The sequence below is a fragment of the Carassius auratus genome, chromosome 23 (genome assembly GCF_003368295.1).
Source record: "Carassius auratus strain Wakin chromosome 23, ASM336829v1, whole genome shotgun sequence".
Lineage (NCBI taxonomy): Eukaryota > Metazoa > Chordata > Actinopteri > Cypriniformes > Cyprinidae > Carassius > Carassius auratus.
Window position 1 is genome coordinate 8,972,902 of NC_039265.1, and position 17,654 is coordinate 8,990,555.

General features: G+C 34.9%; 1 protein-coding gene across 1 annotated transcript in view; it reads right to left on the reverse strand.

Moving 5' to 3' along the window:
* The window catches only part of LOC113041214 (beta-catenin-like protein 1), a 39,400-nt gene that overhangs the window by 9,992 nt on the left and 11,754 nt on the right, over positions 1-17,654 (reverse strand). The window contains exons 11-13 of the mRNA XM_026199628.1: positions 14,787-14,968; positions 7,204-7,301; positions 5,248-5,328 (exon numbers count right to left, since the gene is read on the reverse strand). Coding sequence (XP_026055413.1) covers positions 5,248-5,328; positions 7,204-7,301; positions 14,787-14,968 — 361 coding nt within the window. The remainder of the gene's footprint in view (positions 1-5,247; positions 5,329-7,203; positions 7,302-14,786; positions 14,969-17,654) is intronic.

Here is a 17,654-nt window from a genome sequence, read left to right on the forward strand (position 1 = left end):
TTCCAAAAAACCAGGACAGGTCAAATCACATTCAATGCATCTCCTGTGGACAGCATGTGATTTTATCTATTAAAAAATGATTTGCATTGAAAAAGTGGGATATCTGAGAAGGATGAAGGTCAAGTTTCTCTAAAGTGGCTTTTCCTTTTCAAATCAAGCCTTCATTCATTCCTGTAGCTCAAAATGTAGAGCATGTGGCTAGTAACATTGTGGGTCATGGGTTCGCTTCTCAGGGTTGCATGAGCTTTTAAAATGTTTGCATTGAATGCAATACAAGTCGTATTTGGATAAAGAATCTGCCAAATGTGTAAATGTAAAACTGTATTTAATGAACCATATTGTGTCTCATGAAGGTTTCATAAAATTCCCTATAACAGCAGCCAAAAACAATTATTGAATAGCTTGTGCGACCTTGCTGATGCTAGCTGAAAAGATAAGTTGTTTCAGTGGCCGCCCAAGTTAATTACATTTTGATAAAAGATTAAAAAGACAGACTTTCTTTTATTTAAAAGAATGCGGACCGATGAATCAAGAAAATTAAGACCAGAAATATGTTAAAGGTCCCGTTCTTCGTGATCCCATGTTTCAAACTTTAGTTAGTGTGTAATGTTGTTGTAAGAGTATAAATAATATCTGTAAAATTATAAAGTTCAAAGTTCAATACCAAGCGAGATATTTTATTTAACACAATTCACCTACAAAAAAACGACCCGTTTGGAAAAAAAGCATGAAAAATGGGACCTTTAAAAATAAAATCCTAATATTTACTACTAATTTGTTTGTTTGCCTCTTTAAGAAGAATCGCTTTATGTATTCCCCAATTTTAAGTCGCTTTGGAAAATAGCGTCTAAAAATAAAAAAAACAAAAGCATTTTCATTATATTCAAACTTAAAATCAGGCTTTTATTTTGGCAGGTTGCCGTCAAGTAAATATACACGCTTCCGGATTTAGCGCTGCTTATTAAAGAGCGTCAGTGGATAAATGTCACAGTTTTGTATTGTGCTTTGAAACGTCATGGCATAGCCTAGATTTATGCTGAAAATAAAACTTACACAGTACAGTTTGTGATCTAAAATGGTAATTGTGCATTAAAAGCTGTCAACCATGTTGGTACGCACAGTCTCTGTCAGAACATATTTATATTACGCATTTTTTTTATTTTGGTCGCGCATGCGGACCACTTATGTGCACCCCTGTAAATATATATATATATATATATATATATATACACACACACAAACATTATTTAATATTTACAATAAATGTTATTGTAAATAGTATATATATATTCATATTAAATATGCGTTAATATATATTTATGTTCATATACTCACACACACACATATATAATTTCAATATTTTTAATAAAAATATTAAAATTAGCTATAAATTAAATGTGTATGAATATGTATATATTAAGTACATGCATACATTAATGCTGTGCACTGTTGAATTATGCAAAATAGGACATATAGCAAAATAGGTAATGCATTTAGAAAGTAAATACTTTGTTGTAATTTAAGGAATTCCAGTTCATACTTAAGGACTGATTTAAAGAGCGTGCAAAAATATAATAAGTACATCATCATCACGCTGTGAGAACAGAGAGCTTCGATCTTTCGCAGGCGTTATTCAAGTCTCGTTACAGAGGCACAGCCTTCGGCAAGTCAATTACACGAGTGCAAATAACAAGCGGCTTCACCTCAGGGAAAGAGTGATTTTTAGACACTTCCTGTTGGAGAACTGCAGGCTGGCACAGGTGTTAATATGACAGGCAGAACAAAGCGACGCCGGGACCTGTGATTGAGTCTCACGGGACACACAGACTAAATTAATCTGAGCACACCCTGCCAGCATCTCCTCCGTGGATCCTTTCCAGGTTTCCCAAAGAGCCTTGTGCGTGTGCGGCAAAACGAGAAGAGCAGGAGACGAGCCGACCGAGTGCAGAGGGGGTTTATGGGGGTCTGTGTTTAGGAAATGCAATTCGGAGAGAATTTGTAGCTGTCATTAAGCAGTAAAAGGAGGCGAGACGGGTTCACATGAGCGTTGCGCTGACAGCACTCCGAGGCGTTTTTAAACAAGGGCTCTGCTATGGGTGATATACTTTTATAGCGCTCGGAGAAAGCCTCGAACACGGTTTCATCTGCGGGGAGTGCTGGAGTTCAGTCGACGGGCGAGAAACAAGAGCAGACATTTCCACAGTCATATTCCTGTCACCGCTTCTGAGACACGATTTACAGGCCTAGAGCACAGAGTCAGATGAGGTGGATGGGAAACACACACACACACACACACACACACACGTTTTTAAATCGACACACCTGCACAAAGACCTGAAACAAAAGCTGAGCGGTATACTGAACATCCACTGACTGCTCCGTGGTTTTGCTGGACATGTAAAATTAAGAAACAAACGACTCTGTTTGAGTGATGATGTGAGTGAATCTCTGAATTAGAGAGCTGAATCATTTAATTTATTCGAGTTTGAACTGTTGACGCAATTAAAACATCTCTGCAAAGCAGGGTTGCCACACAACAAACCCTGCCCAATTGTTTCTCAAAACTAGCCTAAAACAAGCCCAATCGTGGGGTTGCTTAAACCCACAGACATTAAAAACAAGATGAGGCAATAGTGTTAAGTAGCCCAAATCCATGGGAAAACAACTGACTTCTGGCAACATATGCATGTATAAGGAAGATTAAAGCTGCTGTAGGTAACTTTTGACGCTCTAGCGGTTAATAAACAGAACTGCTTGCGTCTTGCGGAAGAACATTGTAGCCGGAGCTACTTCTCTCTGTTTATGTCTATGAAGAATCACAAAGGTACTGGGTTACTCCGCCGCGGTACCACCGAAGCAATCTAAAATAGTGAGAATATAAACACTTATTATAGGTGCACCCTAGTGATTCAGGACAAGCCAAAAACACGGTTTGGAAAATGAATTCATGGTGTACTCGCTTATTATATACATTTTTCTACATTTTGAACACAAACAAAGTTACGGACCGCAGCTCTGATTGGTTGTTTCTTAACAGGAGTGATGTATTTCTGCAAATGGCAATAGGACACTGGGAGGAGCCAGAACTTGATTTATTCACAGATTATCTGTCTCATATTCTACTGTCAGGACATAATGACAGATTTAACAAATATGTAAAAAAATATATTTTTTACAAAAGTTACCTACAGCAGCTTTAAGTAAACCACTGTTCAGAAAATGTATTGATTCACAAAAAAAAAAAAAAAAGTTGTGACTGGGGGATTTAGGCCCTTTAAATCTGGCAACAGCAACAATGAAACCTTGTTTCAGGCTTGTTACCAATGCATTTAGATTACATTTATGCATTTAGCTGACACTTTTATCCAAAGCAACTTACAATGCATTTATGCTATACATTTTTATTTTTTATCATCAGTATGTCAGTATGTGTGTTCCCTGGGAATTGAACCCACAACCTTTAGCGCTGCTAATACAAAAGGCCGCAGGAACATTGCAAAATGCAAACATGATTAAAGTATGATTTATTATTAGGCATTTCACTCAGCAATAGCGTCTTAAATTGACCAAAAGTGACAGTAAAGACTTTTATAATGTTTCAAAAGATTTATATTTAAAACAAATGCTGCCTTTTTTTTAAATATAGAAAATAATCTGTAATAAATGTATCACAGTTTCCACAAAAAATATTTGGCAGCACAACTGTTTTGAACATTGATGATAATCAGAAATGTTTCTTGAGCAGTAAATCATCATATCTTCATGATTTCTGATCACGTGACACATTTCCTGTATTTTTGATTAAATAAATGCAGCTTTGGTAAACAGACGAGACTTCATTCAATAAACACTGCACCGTCTCCAAACTTCAAGGATCAGGATTTGAAGGATCAAAAATACAATTAGTTCTTGCTCAGCCCATCCCTGAAAACTGTCTTGAACACACACACACACACACACACACACACATTAGGATGGATGAGACACAAGCTGCAGGAGTCCACATCTGTGCCCAGATCACATCCTCAACATACACACGCCAATACCTCAGAGCACACACTCTATAAAACACACACTCATACACACATAATCAGTTACACACACACACAAAAACATATAAGTCTACCCTACAATGTTGGCTAATGAAATAGTTACACAATGTGGAATAACTGCCCAACCTGACGATTATCATCATTAGCATCTGCCTTTAATCATCTCCATGTTAATTATCGCTGGCTGAGACCCCACAACTTACATAACCAGAGTTACGGATCTAAAAGAGCACACCAATTACCTTCTCCATTAATAAACCAAGTCACAAAACTACTAACATTATCCTTTATAATAAAAACAATAACAGCAATAATAATAATAGTAGATTATTTTAATTAAGTTTATACAATACTATCAGTGATAATAATATTTTTTGTAATTAATATGCAAAACAATACTAATGTATTAATAATAATAGATTTTAAAATTAAATGCAATACGTTCAACGATAATAATAGGTTAATTAATATACAACAACAATACTAATGTATTAATAATAATAATAATAATATAGATTATTGTAAATGTTTTGGAATTCTGCAAATGTTGACATTCACAATGTTATTAATAAATGATAATAGATTATTTTAAAATTAATACGCAGCAACACCATCATCATCAATCATTATTATTATTATAATTATTAATTTAAATGCATACAATATTATCATATTTGGAATAAAGGTAATTGTTTCCACTCACAATGCTAATAATAAAAGCTAATAATGCTTTGCTTTAAAAATGTAATATGCAATGTCAAGATGTTTTAATGCAAATTTCGCTAAACTTTTTTTCCCCAGTGTTTTTGAATAAACTTTAGCTAAAATGTGAAATTTCAAAGGAATTCACATTTGAAGCATGTCAAGATTAGAAAACAGATTCATAATAAATAGTAAGTTGTCCAGGACCCACAAGACCTCTCTGAGTATCTGGATCAGTGTTTTAAGAAGCGAGATGAACCCAATGGTTTTTGTTTGTGTGTTGGAGGAGCTGTGACTGCACAGACTCCAGATGAGAAAGTGTGTGTGAATCAGAGATCTGTGTAAAAGTTACACAGCGTTGGGTTTTAAAGGCGAAGATCCCACGGTGACGTTTGAGTCTGGTAGGTCTGCTCTTATCTCCACACACAGATCTGACCCCGCCGAGGAGATACTGCCAATCAACCGTGTGTGTGTGTGTGTGTGTGAATCTTACGTGCTTCTCTCCTTCGATCCTCTTGTCTGCGAGCTGAACGGCTTCCAGGTATTTAAAATGCAGCTCCATGAGTCTGTCGACCTGCAGAAGAGAGGGAACGAGGGCGAGCGTGTTACAAATGCACCCAAACACACCCGAGATGTGCTTTAGGACACACATTTGCATTATGTGAATGATTTTCATATTCAACCGCGGCGAACAAGACAAATGGCGGCTGTGTTATTTAAAGACAAGCAGAAGCATCCGTCATCCCCCTCCCAGCATTTCCTGTGACAATCTGAAGACGAACAGAAGTGAGGCATGGTGCCGGTGTGGCCGAAATCTTTTAGCTCCAGAAACTAGCAATAATGCAGTGCTGCTGTCAGAGTGATGAAACAGGCCCCGGCGGGACTGTGAGGGTTATTTTAGGAGTAGTGACTGCACATGTGTCCGTCCAGGTGATGTATGGAGACCCCCCACAGAGACTAAAGGAGACGTATAACACCGGACACACAGAACGCCACCGAGACCCTCCAAACAACACCGGGGGGGGGGGGGGGAGAGAGAGAGAGGGAGGGGGGGATGAGAGAGAGGGGGAGAGAGAGAGAGAGAGAGAGGGAGGGAGAGAGAGAGAGAGGGAGGGAGAGAGAGAGGGAGAGAGAGAGAGAGAGGGAGAGAGGGGGAGGGGGGGGGGAGAGAGAGAGAGAGAGAGAGAAAACAGGCAAGAGGAAAGAAAACGAGAGAACAAAAACCAAGGAGATGAAGAACAAAAGAAATAATAAACAAAAAAGCATTTAAACTAAATTCATTAATAAAAAGATGAATAAAAACAGGCAACAAGTTTATGAATAAAACATTAAACCAGCAAACAAAGAAAATAAAGAACAAAATGAAAAAGAAATGAAAAGAACAGAACAGACGAGAGCAAACAAAACAAAATAGCTAGGGGAAAAAAAAGGAACAAGCATAAGAATAAATGATAAAAAGGGAAACAAACCAAACTGATTAAAAAATACTCAAAATAGCAGGAGCAACACATGAAAAAAATGGAAGAATAAACAAAAAAGAGACAAATTAAAAAAGGGAAGAACAAAAATAAACCAACAAGACCAAACAAAACAAAAAAAGGATAAAAAAGCAACAAACTGAAAAAATTAAAAATAAATGGGCAAAAGAAGAAATAGTGAAAACAAAAACAAACAAACAAGCAAACCAGAGGGAAATGAAGAACACCAAACAAAAGAGGAAAAGGAAAAAATGATAGATTGAAGGAATTTATAAAATAATGAAAAAACAATGAACAAAGCAAAAAAGAACAATAAAAACCAACCAAAAAAGGCATGAAAAAAGAACAAATGAAAAAAACAAAAAAGGATGAAGAAACCAACAAAGGATAAACTAAAAGATTTCAAAGAAAAATAGAATAATTTTTTTATAAACAAATATAAAAATTGAAAGTGAGCGCAAAACCAAAACAAAACTGAAGGAAAAAGAACACTCGATGAAAGAAAAGAGAAGAATAAAAGAAAATGGGTGAACAAACCAAAAGAACAAAAGAAAGAGAGCCAACAAAAACCACCCGAAAATAACGAAATATAATAAAAAATCCAACCAATGAATGAAACCAAGAAACAAATGTAGGTCTCAAAGAACTAAAAGAATGAATAAACAAGAGTATACAAAAATAAATAAATGAAAACATCCCAAAAAACAAACAAATAAACATAACATATGAAAAGCAAAAAACGAAAGCATCAAAAAAGAAAGCGAAAGGAATAGACGATGGTGACAGAAGTTTCAATTGCGGTTCTGAATGTATCTAAAATGTTACAATCATAACAACACTTCTATGAGACAGCAGCACAGCATTAAACCCATCTGCCAGCCAACTCTCCTCTAAAGCGCTCTTCTTTCGTCACTCCGCCGTTTATAGAAGCAGAAGATAATAAAGCCGTATGTCAGCGCTCTTATTTTTACCTTCTCGCAGTCGTTCTCGGTGAACTTGCTGAGGAGACGACTTCTCTGCTGTCCTTTGAGGTTCCTCAGCATGGAGGCGATGATGGAGCACACATGCTCTGCCAGAACAAAACAAGGCTTTAGTGTCCTGATCTAACACATTAGTGTCCTCCACTCACAGTACATCAGTTAAAGCGGCGAGCGATGAGTGGGAGCTGACGTCCTCCTGCAGGTTTAATAAGTAGGTTTCAAACTTTCTCTTGTAGCTGTCAGAGTGAAAGCAGTGTAAAGTTGACTAGAGAAACTATATGAGGGGCTGAGTTATGAAGACTTTTCTTTTCTGGATGACTTCAATCTGGACTTGAATCACAAGGATTGTGGGTTTTATAAACTTCTGATCAGAAGAAGATGATTTGTCATGTTTTTGAAAGCAGTAGGGCTGCAAAACTATTAGTTGCGATTAATCGATTCAAAATAAAAGTTTGTTTACGTACTATATGTGTGTGTACTGTGTAAGATATGTGTATGTGAACACTTGTGTATATAAATATAAATATTTTACATATAAATCTAACTTTTTTTTCTCAAATATGTGTATTTATATATGCATAATAAATATAAACAGTACACACATTTAGTATGTATCCATAAACTTTTATTTTGAATCGATTAATCGAGACTAATTGTTTTGGAGAGCTAGAACAAAGTCTCTTCTGTTCACCAAAGCATGATTTATTTGATTAAAATACAGTTAAATTCTGAAATATTATTGCAACACAAAATAGCCATTTTCTATTTGAATAGATATTAAAATGTAATTTATTTCTGAGATGCACAGCTGTATTTTCAACATCATTCCTGCAGTCTTCAGTGTCACATGATCTTCAGAAATCAGGAAAATATGCTGATTTGATGCTCAAGAAATATTTCTGATCATCATCAATGTTGGAAACAGTCGTGCTGCTTCATATTCTTCAAATACTTTTTTTTTTAATTATAGAAAGCACCCACAGAGCCAAAAGTTATAATTAACGTAAAGACATAAAAGGAGTCTGTGATAACTGCTGCAAATGGAAATAACAGACTGCACTAAAAGCTTTAATTGATGTGGAGTGAAGTGTATGAAAGTCTTCACACGCTGCTGTCGCTTATAAAAACACTAATGCTGAGCCAAACGACGTGCAACAAGACATCAGACGCGCTATAAATCTGATCTGACGGCTCGTTTGACTCTACAGTAAGAAAGAGTCCATCACACGAGACTCAGGGACTGCCACAGGAAGAGCTCATCCTTTTCCTAAAATTAAAATTGGTTTAAAATGTGCTCGATCTCAGGCCATACGAGATGTAGAGGAGTTTGTTTCTTCATCAGATTTGGAGAAATGTAGCATTGCATCACTTGCTCACCAATGGATGTGAATGGGTGCCGTCAGAACAAGAGCTGATTAAAAAAAAATCACACTAAACTCCAGTCCATCAGTCAACGTCTTGAGAAGAGGAAAGCTGTGTGTATGTAAGAAACAAATCCATCAAAGAAGTAGTTTTTTAACTTCAAACGGTTGCTTCAGTATAAAATATGAGTTTCAGAGCCGTTTTTGCATCTGTGCAGATTTCTCTCCTGATTCAGACTAAATTCTTTGTTTCACTAGAAATAGTACATTTAATGGATATTTTACGGAGAAGCAACATATTTAAGTCTTCTCCAGATGTTAAATGATGGACTGGAGTGCTGTGTGGATTATTGTGATGTTTTTACCAGCTTTCATTCTGACGGCACCCATTCACATCCATTGGTGAGCAAGTGATGCAATGCTACACGTCTCCAAATCTGATGAAGAAACAACATCACATACATCTCGGATGACCTGAGAGTGAATAATAATTTAGGAAATGTACATTTTTGGTTTAACTATTCGTTTAACAACAACGCCCTTCTACGTCGACAGCACCAAACAACTTTTGACGTCTTCTATAACAGCGCGTCCATGAAAGCCGTTCTCCATCAGGTTAAAAATCAATATGTAAACACTATCTCGCACAACCCGTAATCAGACGGCCTTGATAAAACTATTTAATTTGGCCTCGGTCTTCGTCTGCACTGAATACAGATGAGTTTAAACATCAATCCGCATGCATCTCTTACACAACACATTACGCATCCTACTGCCGCGGGGCACACATTAATCACAGACATGAGAGGAAGCGCTCGGTCAGCACCGTGATGTCACGCTCCTCCAGACGGCCACCAGCAGCGAGGGACGTTATTAGCAGCAGAATAAAGTGTGTGGGGAGAGGAACACAGCCACGGGGAGCGGATGAGAGGAGAGGGGTGCAGGCTAGAGGTCTGAGATAAGTGTGTTATCTCACAGCTCTGCTGCAGGAAAGCTTCTGTCATCATTACACACAGGAAACAGGACTACATCACTGCGGGTCGCCGTGGCAACAGGGAGGAAGGCCATTGGCTGGCGGGGCGTGAATGCGGTGGGGTGTCCAGTAGGGGGCGCTACTCTATATGGGACGAACACTTGATAACCGAAGGCTAAATGATAATAGAAAGAATGGGGAAAAGCTTAATTTGACCATTTTTAGCTGATATGTCATTTGAGTCGTTAGCATTTATATAATTAAAAATAAATACACTGTAATATTCTATCATTTGTAATAAAAATTAAATTTAAAAAGAAAAATGTAAATATTCATTTATAAATTATAATTATTAAAATGTATAGCAATACAAAATATGTTTATATATATATATATATATATATATAATAAATTCATGTCATAAGATAATTTAAAGAAATTATACCAAAATAGTATTAATTAAAAATAATATAAAAACTATAAAATAATTGCAAAAATGTAATTTATAAATGATATGTAAATAACAAATTATATAAGATTAATAAAGAGAAAATAATTAAAAATTGATTACAAATAAATTACATATATAATTAAATACAAGGAAATATTACTATATCATAATTTATAAATTATAATGAATAAAACACATTATACACATATACAAAAATGCATGAAGATGTTTATAATAAAATATTTTTTAAATTGTAAAATATGCATGATTGAAAATGTATATATGGTTAATAAATAAAAAATATATTTAAGAGCTGACATAAGTTATATAAAATTAAGAAAATATAATTTTATACTTTTTAAAATCAAAATACATTATACATTATAGCTGTTGTATGCATTCAGATGATGTCAAATATATGGCACGAGTCAAAAGGACTGCTTTCACTGCGCTTTTAAAATAGTGTTTGTTTTCTTAGAGCTTGAAAAACTTAATATTCGCTCAAAGAAAAAAGAAAGTCAACAACATGAGCGTGAATAAATGACAATTAGCATTTTTGGGCATACAATGCCATTAAAATACAGCCTGAGAATTAAAAAAATTTAAATTATCTCAAAGGCCCAGCAGAAAATATTCCTCAGGTATTTACATTTGCATTATTTACGAAATACCAGATAAAGAAAAACTTGATTCAAAAGCCTTTTCAGCAACTGATTTACATAAGCATGTGTTCTTCTGCATAGAGAGACAAGACAAAGGTTTTTTATTACAGTTGAAGAAAATCCCAGGAAACAAAGCGGATTATCACATTATCATGTACGAATCTGCAGCAAAAGAACTGCTAATTCTCAATAATGAATCCATTAGTGAAAGCGCTGAGGACGTCCTAACAATGATCTGAGACGGGAGAATTAGCAGAGCTCTGGAGATCAGCGCAATTACACCACGCTCTTGATCTAATATAGCACAGCGACTCGAGCACTTCCCGCGATTATTACGTGTCCGGTAGAGATTAAAACGCAGAAATAAATGAAGTGCTGCTACAACCTCTTCGTCATCAGTTCGGTTCACGTTCGGATGATTCTGAGTCGCGTTGAGACGTCGAAGCTAATGGGTTTGTCTCAAACGTTGTCTTACAACTCTCCAAAGATTATTCATTTAGTCTAACAGAGCTCACAAACCCCGAGAAAGAGCCAGCAATTTCATTTAGCTTAACTATGGGCTAAAATAACCGAAGAAAGAAAGAAAGAATCTTATCAAATTGACACATCTGTGAACTGTTTAACTAAAATTAAAATATAAAAACTAATTCAAAATACTAATAAAACTTTTTTTTTTTATGTTAACTGAAAACAAATTATTTCAATTATTTGCATTTTTTTAAATGAACAACATTTCTATGAAATTTCAATTTTCATTTTAAATTTTTTTGTTTAACTTGATTTGCGCTAATTATGAAGATTAAACTGAAATAATTTATAAAAGCTATATAGATATTTTAGAGAGAAAAAAAAAACTAATATAAAATTGCAAACACAACCAATAACTAATAACAAAAACAAATGAAAATGAAAATACAAAATTAAAAACTTCAGCTATTAACAAAACTACATGTCAATGATATTAAAATAACTACTGGAAATTATCCACAAAAAAAAAAAAACTTAAAAATGATTTAAAATATTAAAAAAATAAACTTACTTTTCTTTCAGCTAGCTGTCAATGCAACATTTTAATTTTAATTTACTTTAATGTGATGTTCCAAAAAAAAAAAAAAAAAAAAGGAAATAATTTTTTTTAAATATACAGAAAAAATGACAGGTAAAAAAAAATATATATATATATATATATAAATATATAAATATATATATATATATATATATATATATATATATATATAATAAAAAAAACACCAAATTACTAAAATTTAAACTAAAATTAAAATGGAAATGAAAACATATATAGGTTAATAAAAAAAAATTAACAAGATACTAAAATTACACTAGTCAGAATTAGTTGTCCCTCTTTTAGTCTCATCTTAATTCTGCTGTATCCTGAGGATGTTCATCTTCACCGGCCCGAGGCTGATGTGACCCTCTTCCCTGCGGCTAAAACGAACCCAAACCCTCCAGGTATTTCAGAGCATTTCCCTGAGTCTCTCACACACACACACACACACTCTGATGGCGAGTTCAACTTTCTTCACTCTTAACACATCATTAGCTAAGACACATCCTGACAATCTCTTAATTCTTTGTTTTCCGGCTCGACGACATGCAGTTATTCTGTGAACGTTGTGTGAAAGCGTCTCTTTCTCTTCGTGCCTGTCAGGATTGTTTACCCGTCGACGGTTGTTTCTCTTTTCTACACAAAGCAGGACGCCGTTCATTTGTTTGGTGATTAACGCTGCAGAAGTTTACTTTTTTGTTGCTCTTCCCACTTCTTTTAAACTATCATCCGTCAATAAAAGCCTTGCACACACTGCAGAGTGGCAGAAGACATTATTCCTCCTCTCTAAATCCTTCCGGTCTGTTTGCAAACACAAAGAGTGTTTTCTAATCAGCTAATTACGAATGCTAATGCGAGCCGAGCACATTTCAGAGGGTGTTTTATGGGGATCAGTCTGAACTTTTTCGATCGGCCGTAAAAGCTTAGCCGTTTAATTACTCAAACTCTCAGTCGTCAAAGCTGCTAATTAATTAAGCGCTGCGTCTTCATAAACAACTTTTGTCGTCAAGAATTAAGAAGCTAACAGCTGATTGATGCCGGAGTAATCTACACCCAACACACTGACAACGGCATAATACCATGTGTGCTCCAACACAACAAACTATTACAAATGTGTCAAGTGTTTTATTATGAAGGAGAAACGGGTACTGTTGAGGACGAATTAGCTAAGTCACAGCACATGCAAATGTTTATTTCTATTTTATAAATGTATTCAGGATCCTAAATACTATAACAGATCCTAAAAATAAGCAAAGTGCAATTTACTAAATAAATAAACAAATAAACATCTACACAAATACTAGCATGATTAATAGGCTACTGCAGTTTGGGGAATATATCATGTAAAAATATATTTTTTTTGTTTACATTAAAGTAAAAAATATTGATATGCAATAATGGTTAACTGGTCCTAAAAACAGGGTTCATGTTCCTCAAAAACAATGTGCAATTAAAAGAAAAAAAAAAGAAAATGTGTGCAAATTTAGCTATAGGAAAATCAACTATCTGAGGATGCAAAAAAACTCTAAATACTGAGAAAATCATCTTTAAAGCTGTCCAAATGAAGTTTTTAGCAATGCATTTTACTAATCAAAAATGAAATTTAGATATATTTATGGTTGGAAATTTACAAAATATCTTCACGGACATGATCTTTACTTATAAAAACGTATAAAAGTAAAATAATAAACGATAATTTTGACCTATACAATGTATTTTTGGCTGTTGATACAAAAAAAAAACAAAATTTATAAAAGCCGTATAGACATTTTGGAGAGAAAAAAACTAATATAAAATTGCAAACACAACAAATAACTAATAACAAAAACGAAAATACAAAAATAAAAACTTCAGTTATTAATAAAACTACATGTCAATGGTATTAAAATAACTACTTAAAAAAAAAACTTTTAAAAAAAAACTTACTTTTTTCAGCTAGCTGTCAATGCAACATTTTAAATTTTCATTAACTTTAATATGATGTACCAAAATATTTTTTTTTTTTCAAATGAAATAATTTTGTTTAAATATACAGAAAAAAAAGGACAGGTAAAAAAATAAATAAAACAATTATATATATATATATATATATATATATATATATATATATATATATATAATAAAAAATAGGAAAAAATAAAAACACCAAATTACTAAAATTTTAACTAAAATTAAAATGGAAATGAAAAAATATATAGGTTAATAAAACAATATGAAAAAGCATAGTCCCAAAATTGCACTTTTTGTTTTGAAGCCACACATGCATGTAAGCATGTAAACGAAACTCGTTAGGACCTTTAACTGTTTTTGTGTGACAATGAAGCATTGCATTACATTTGCAAATAAACTAAAAGTAATAGAAGTAAATTAATAAGTAAATATTATTAAATTATTAGTATTAAAGAAAAATGATACTTATGGTCTACTATGTATAATATAAGTGTTTCAGTAATTTTACTTATTAGTCTTCAATCCTCCTTTTCGAAAACGTCGTTTTGAATAAAGTCATCTGCTGGATGTGGAAATTAAGATGCAGTTTTATAATACTGCATAAATACTTTCCTGTTTGCTTTCCAACTAAACCCTGAATAAGATCCACTTTAAGCTTGATTTCAGACATGTCTCTTTCCACACCATCCAAACACATCTTACACATGCAGATCCATCAAACACATCTTCCTCCAGTGTGTAAGTGTCTGAAATAATAGCATCCCCCATCTCTCTCTCTCTCTCTCGGTCTCTAATAAGCATTAAAAACTGTGTGAGGAGCTTATTTGTATCGCAGAAGCAAAACAATAAGAGCAGCAGCCACAGAGCTCTACTCCCCGAGGAATAAACCGCCGGCTGAACTGTAAATAATAGCCCAGAAAAAGATATTACTGTGAACTCGCCGTCATATTACAAACGCCCCTGTCTGTGTGTGTGTGTGTGTGTGTGTGTGTGTGTGCTCGCAGCTAATTGAGCAGCTCCGCCACACTAAATCCATTTTAAGAGAATAAAGCTGGTGGGAAATAATACTGAACTGAGAAAGAGGCATCTCAGGACTCTGGTTTCTACAAACCTTCATGCTCCTTGTCCGATACTCCCACTTTCTTCATCTTCTTGGGCGTCTTCATGAACAGAGGGAATATGGTGCGCAGGCCCAGGATGTCCACAAACTTGTGACAGTTATCTGACCCCTCTGGACCGATCACCCCGTAGTCCAGGACCTTCAGAGCGCTGACTCGAGACATCTTCTTCTCCCTGAACACACACACACAGTGATACATGCATCATTAGCACAAAGGGACATTACCACTGAAGGGACATGGTTTGCAATTTTAAGAAATAAGAGCAGTACTTCGGCACAGAAATTAGAAAAAAAAAACTTAAATTGTATAATATTTTAACAATATTATGCTTTACAAAGAAAATAAATAAATAAATTACTTTAATAAATATAACAATTATATACAACATTTTACATTTATATAATCAGGGTTTATACAGAGATTCTTAAATTGAATTTACTACCTTTTTACCACCTATTTTACTACCATCACAATATTTTTACTATCAACACGGCTTCAAACTTCAACTGTAGCAGTGTTAAGTGTTAAGTAAAGTGATAAGTAAAGACATGAAATACCCTTCCAAAATGAATTAATAACATATTTAATCACAATTCAATGAGGCAATTATAACTTAATTTCAACACTGGGAGGGAGAGATAGAAAACCAGAGAGAGCGAGAAAGAGAAAGTCAGGAGAAGTTCTGTAGGTGTATGTGAGTGTGTGTTAGGGTGAGTGAGTGAGAAACATTCAAGTAAGAGGGAACTCTACCATAGGACTTTGATTAATCAAGATATCACAACAGGCCTTGGTCCATAGGATTTACTCAATATGTCCAAGTAACAATTACATAAAAATTAGAAGACAGACTGGACCTTTAGAATGAACAGCTACACAATGTGTAATAATAAGTGCAATTGTACACTATAATAACAGTATTTCATTAATAAACAAATAACTTCAAAACTGGACACAAGCCAAGCACTGTCCAACACACACAGAGAGAGAGAGAGAGAGAAAACATCAAACAGAAAACACAAAGCCTTTCTTTGACACGAATTTCGTTTTGTATTAATTTTATCTTAATTTTAATCCATGTTTCATTATTTTGCATAATCACAACACATTCAGACATGAACCGAAACTCACCGTATAGGTAGCCCAGGCTACTCGCCTCACAGACCTAAACAGATTAGAAATATCCTATATCTATTATCTACAGAAAGGTTGAAATTTCTACTTTTAAACAGAACCAATCAAAACTAAATAAAAGTAGGCTAGGCAGTGGTGGACTGGGACAGTAAATCAGGGAATCTGACTCCACCCCAGGACACCTCTGTTGCTGCAGTCACCGCCCAATTCATGTGTCCACCAGACTGATAAACTCTTTGGCTCTTTCAGTGATTTGAATTGGGTTATACTTAAAAAATAAATCAAAATCCTTAGACTGTGGACAGGCAAAATAATCAAATCAAGTATCAAGGCATTCACTGTCTCTATCATCTTTCCCTGAATCCCCCTCTCTCTCACTCTGCACACTGAGTTTCTCTGCAATATGAAATAAGCACTTTCAATAATCTATATTAATTATGCAGCCATCAATTGTACGTCCCAGTGATCACAGTCCTACTACTGATGACCTTATAAATCATAAAAGCACATATTTTTCTATTATTATGTAAATATTAGGGTGGAACAGTTCAACTTTTTCACAGTTCGGATTGTTTCACGGTTTTAAGAGTCACGGTTTCGGTATAGTTGTATATGCTATGTTTATGGAAAAACTATACTTTCAAAAAATATATATTATCATATTATTAAGAATATTCTAAATACAAGCAACAGCACAAATAAATACAATAGAGTAAAGATACAAATAAAATAAACTGACTTTCAGGGTTTTTTTTAGGTAGGTCTTGCATTCGTTTTTAGGTACAGAATTTAAAGTAATCAAATGTAAAACAGCATTGGATTTAGGACTATAAATTAAAGATTATTCTTCAAGTAAAAAAAGCTTTTTAATCAAGAGCAGTGAGTGATTTCTCGGTTGTTGCTGTTCGATTAATATAAAGACTGTCACTTTAAGAGAATGCACTGATACAGTGTTAGTATAAGTATTGAACAAGAGTGAATGATTTGTGGAGGTTTTTTTCATCGCTGTTGTTGTAATGTCTGGTAATCCAGAATGCGCATCGCTGATGTTTGGTCATGTGGTGGGTTCATATCACTCCGCGATCGCCGGATTCGTAGATTCATAAGACAGTCAATTAATTCGCAGTTGCATAACAGCCTATTGCACGTCAGCCTGATCGACTGCACAGCGGCAGCCGACAGGCCAGAATGACTGTCAGGCCACCGGGAAATGTCCCGGTGCTCCCGATGGCCAGTCAAATGCATTTTTCTCCGGCGCTTTCACAACTGCGAAGATCGCGAGTCAGTGTCAACCTCATCTTTGCAGCTGACACAGAAACACTTGTTTATTAATAAACAATTAAAATGTCATATTTTTTTACAATGTTTAGGTGCCGTTTATGCGTCACCACTGCATGAGAGAGAGAGACACACACACACACACACACGCAAGGTCTCTCCCGCTCTGCCGTGCGTTTGCTAAAGTTTGCATGCGCGCTTTTGCTCGCGCTCTAGATTCGCAGGAGATTTTATCTAATTTCCAGGCATCATAACATTACAAAAGGAAATTGTAATATCTTTTTATTACTATTTTGGTATGATGAACATTCACCCGCCAGTGTGGCGGATAGCCTTTTGAGATTAAGCCTGTTTCAAACCAGACGCCGAAGCGACGCGGAACGGAAAAACACGCGCGGTCATGACACCCATGATATAGACCCAGTTAGATGGGGCTTCGAAAATTTACT